General features: G+C 40.4%; 1 protein-coding gene across 1 annotated transcript; it reads right to left on the minus strand.

Annotated features, from left to right (window-relative positions):
- Positions 1–478: 478 nt before the first annotated feature.
- Positions 479–2,415, minus strand: LOC109221680. Its single transcript, XM_019386148.1, has 5 exons — positions 2,254–2,415; positions 1,799–2,210; positions 1,375–1,601; positions 1,023–1,326; positions 479–519 (listed from the first exon to the last, which is right to left on the minus strand). Exons 1-5 carry the CDS (start codon positions 2,413–2,415, stop codon positions 479–481), a joined length of 1,146 nt encoding a protein of 381 aa, XP_019241693.1.
- Positions 2,416–2,860: the final 445 nt, after the last annotated feature.

Genomic DNA, 2,860 nt, shown 5'->3' on the forward strand with positions numbered 1-2,860 from the left:
TTTGTGATCCTTGAAGCTTGATTTGGGCAGACCACGAATTAGGTCCTTCCTTACTAATTTGTTCAACAATGTGAAGCTTGCGTGACCTAGCCTCATGTGCCATAGCTTAGTATCATTATCAACAACGCTTAGGCAACTTAAATCGCCATTCTTCAGCGACTAAAAATTAGTTGCATAGATATTCTTGTATCTTTTTGCCACGAGCACCACCTCACCTGTAACCAGGTTCCTCATTGTGCAGATTTTTGACACAAACTCGACTTTGTTTCCCTTGTCACAAATTTGGGAAATGCTTAGTAAGCTGTACTTCAAGCCGTTCATGTAGTACACATTTTTGATTGAGTGAGAGAGAGACTTCCCAATCCTTCAAACTCCTAGAATGTATCCCTTCTTGCCATTCCTAAAGGATACACTCCCTCCTTGCAGGGCCTTTAGTGAAAGGAAATCATTTGTACTTCCAGTATGCTTTGAGCAACCACTATCCATGTACCGTTGTAGGTTGCTTCCTTTCATTGTTCCCTGCACAAGAAGATTAGGAGTTAGCTTTAGGAACCCAATCCAATTTGGGTCCCTTGTAATGAGGAAAGGGGTGAATAAGGGATCTTTTGGTCCATGCAGGCATTATGCATTTTTTAATAAGGACCAGGTTCTCTACTAGTAGTTACTTTTTCAGCAAAGGCTTTTTTTTTTCTGCTGTGACTGATATCTGGCCTTATAGTTTTCTTTAAGATTCCCATTCTTACTGCAGTGGGTGCAAAGCCAAGTGTCAGGTATCGTAACGTACTTGCTATGAGGGTTGTAAGGGATCTTTTCCCTTTGAAACCCAATCCTCCGCCTATTTCCCCCATTGTTTGAGTACATGGTAGTGATAGCATCAGAGGACCAGGTCCACTTGAGTGATTTTTCAAGATCACTCTTCACTCTACCTAGGTCTTCTTGAAGTTGTTTGTTTTTCTCAAGCTCGACACACAGACTAAACTACACTGTCTTTAGCTCATTTTCAAGCTTAATGTGTGCCTCACTTGCAACTTCCTTTCCTTTTTGATAACTTTCATCCCTACTTTTCATTGTAGGTTTCCCAATGGTTTCCTTCAAGTCCATTACTACCACAAGAAGGTCATCTTCTTGTTCTACATTTTTAATCCTTTTCTTTAAGACATTTCTTACTTTCTTCAGGTTCTCAATTGACTCTCTTAGATCGACTGCAACTATTACTAGGTCATCTCTAGACTGTTCTGCTTCTCCTAGTTCAACTGTTAAGACATCTCTGTCATTTACAAGACTATGATAAGCATGGATTAGCACATTTTCCAAAGACATGAGTTTCTTAGGAGAATAAGATTTTAGATTTCTTTGAACATCTAGAAAATTTACCTCATCATCATCATCGTCATCTTCATCGTCAGATTGGGCCATCAAAGCAAAAATTGAATCATACTCGGTTGATTCACTTTCTACTACCATCATAAAGCTATTACCTGGTTCATCATCTTCTCCAGATTCGCTTGATGAATCTCCCCGTGCAGCAAGAGCTTGTTTCACAACATTGTCAGCGGCGTTTTTTCTATTGAAGCGTCTATTAGGAACCAGGTTCCTTTTGGCTGCTTTGTCAGAGTTGTTCTTGTACTGATCCTGCTTTAGGAGAGGGCAATCCTTGATGAAATGTCCTGGCTTTCCACATTTGTGACAGAGATCATAATTCTTTGGCTTGCTAGAACTTCCCTTTTTTAGAATGCCTCCATTCCTGCGAACCATCTTCTGAAATCTTCTTGTTAGGTATGCCATATCACCATCTCACCACTTGACTCGTTGTTTTCTGTTTTGAGGACCAGGTTCTTCTCCTTCTTGGGCTCTCTTATTTCGCTGTCTTTCTTCTTTTTCATCTCATATGTCTTTAGATTGCCAACAAGTTCATCAATAGTTAGCTCCTGCAGGTCCTTTGCCTCTATAATGGCATTCACTTTGCTTTCCCAAGAACTGGGTAGCACGTTTAGGATCTTTCTGACCAGCTTGTTTCTTGGAATAGTTTCACCAAGGGAGTGAAGCTCATTAATGGTGGAGGTCAACCGGGTACGCATTTCTTGGACATATTCATTGTCTTGCATCTTTAAGAGCTCGTATTCAGTTGTGAGCATGTCGATTATGGATTTCTTGACTTGTGTTGTTCCTTCATGAGCTGTCTGCAGGGCTTCCCAGATTTCTTTGGCTGACTGACATGCTGATATTGTATTCATCCGGTCCAATACCACATACCAGAATTTTCTTAGCACGAAAGTTCTTCTCTATGGCCTTTCTATCTGCATCATTGAATTCTTTCCTTGTCTTGGGAATGACTACTGGTGGGTCACCAAGGTTTTTGGTAGGAACAAATGGTCCTTCACATATGACATCCCATAGCCCAGAATCTTCATCCATGATGAAGTCATGCATGCTAGTTTTCCACCATCCATAATACTGTCCATTGAACCTAGGTGGTTTGTAAGTAGACTGGCCTTCTTCAAAGTTTGGAGGAGCAGCCATCAGGATCCTTTCTAGGGGTTAACCTGATAGAAAGAACCTGCTCTGATACCAATTAATAGAATATAAGGGTCCACCAAACTCTATAGAGAACCAGGTTCTCTATCAGGTCCAACAGTACACACACATACAACAGTAATAAAATGGCAAGAGGAATTTTACATGGAAAATTCCCAGCTCAACGGGTTTAAAAACCACGACCTACCCTTGTAGGATTTCAACTTCACTACTGAGCAACTTTTAGATTACTACCTATGCAACCTAGGAGTTAACCTCTTAATCTCTCACTAACTTGTAATACTCTATTACAAACCACTTTGTAATAACTCTATTACAAAGACTT

Source organism: Nicotiana attenuata, unplaced genomic scaffold, assembly GCF_001879085.1.
Source record: "Nicotiana attenuata strain UT unplaced genomic scaffold, NIATTr2, whole genome shotgun sequence".
Classification (NCBI taxonomy): Eukaryota; Viridiplantae; Streptophyta; class Magnoliopsida; order Solanales; family Solanaceae; genus Nicotiana; species Nicotiana attenuata.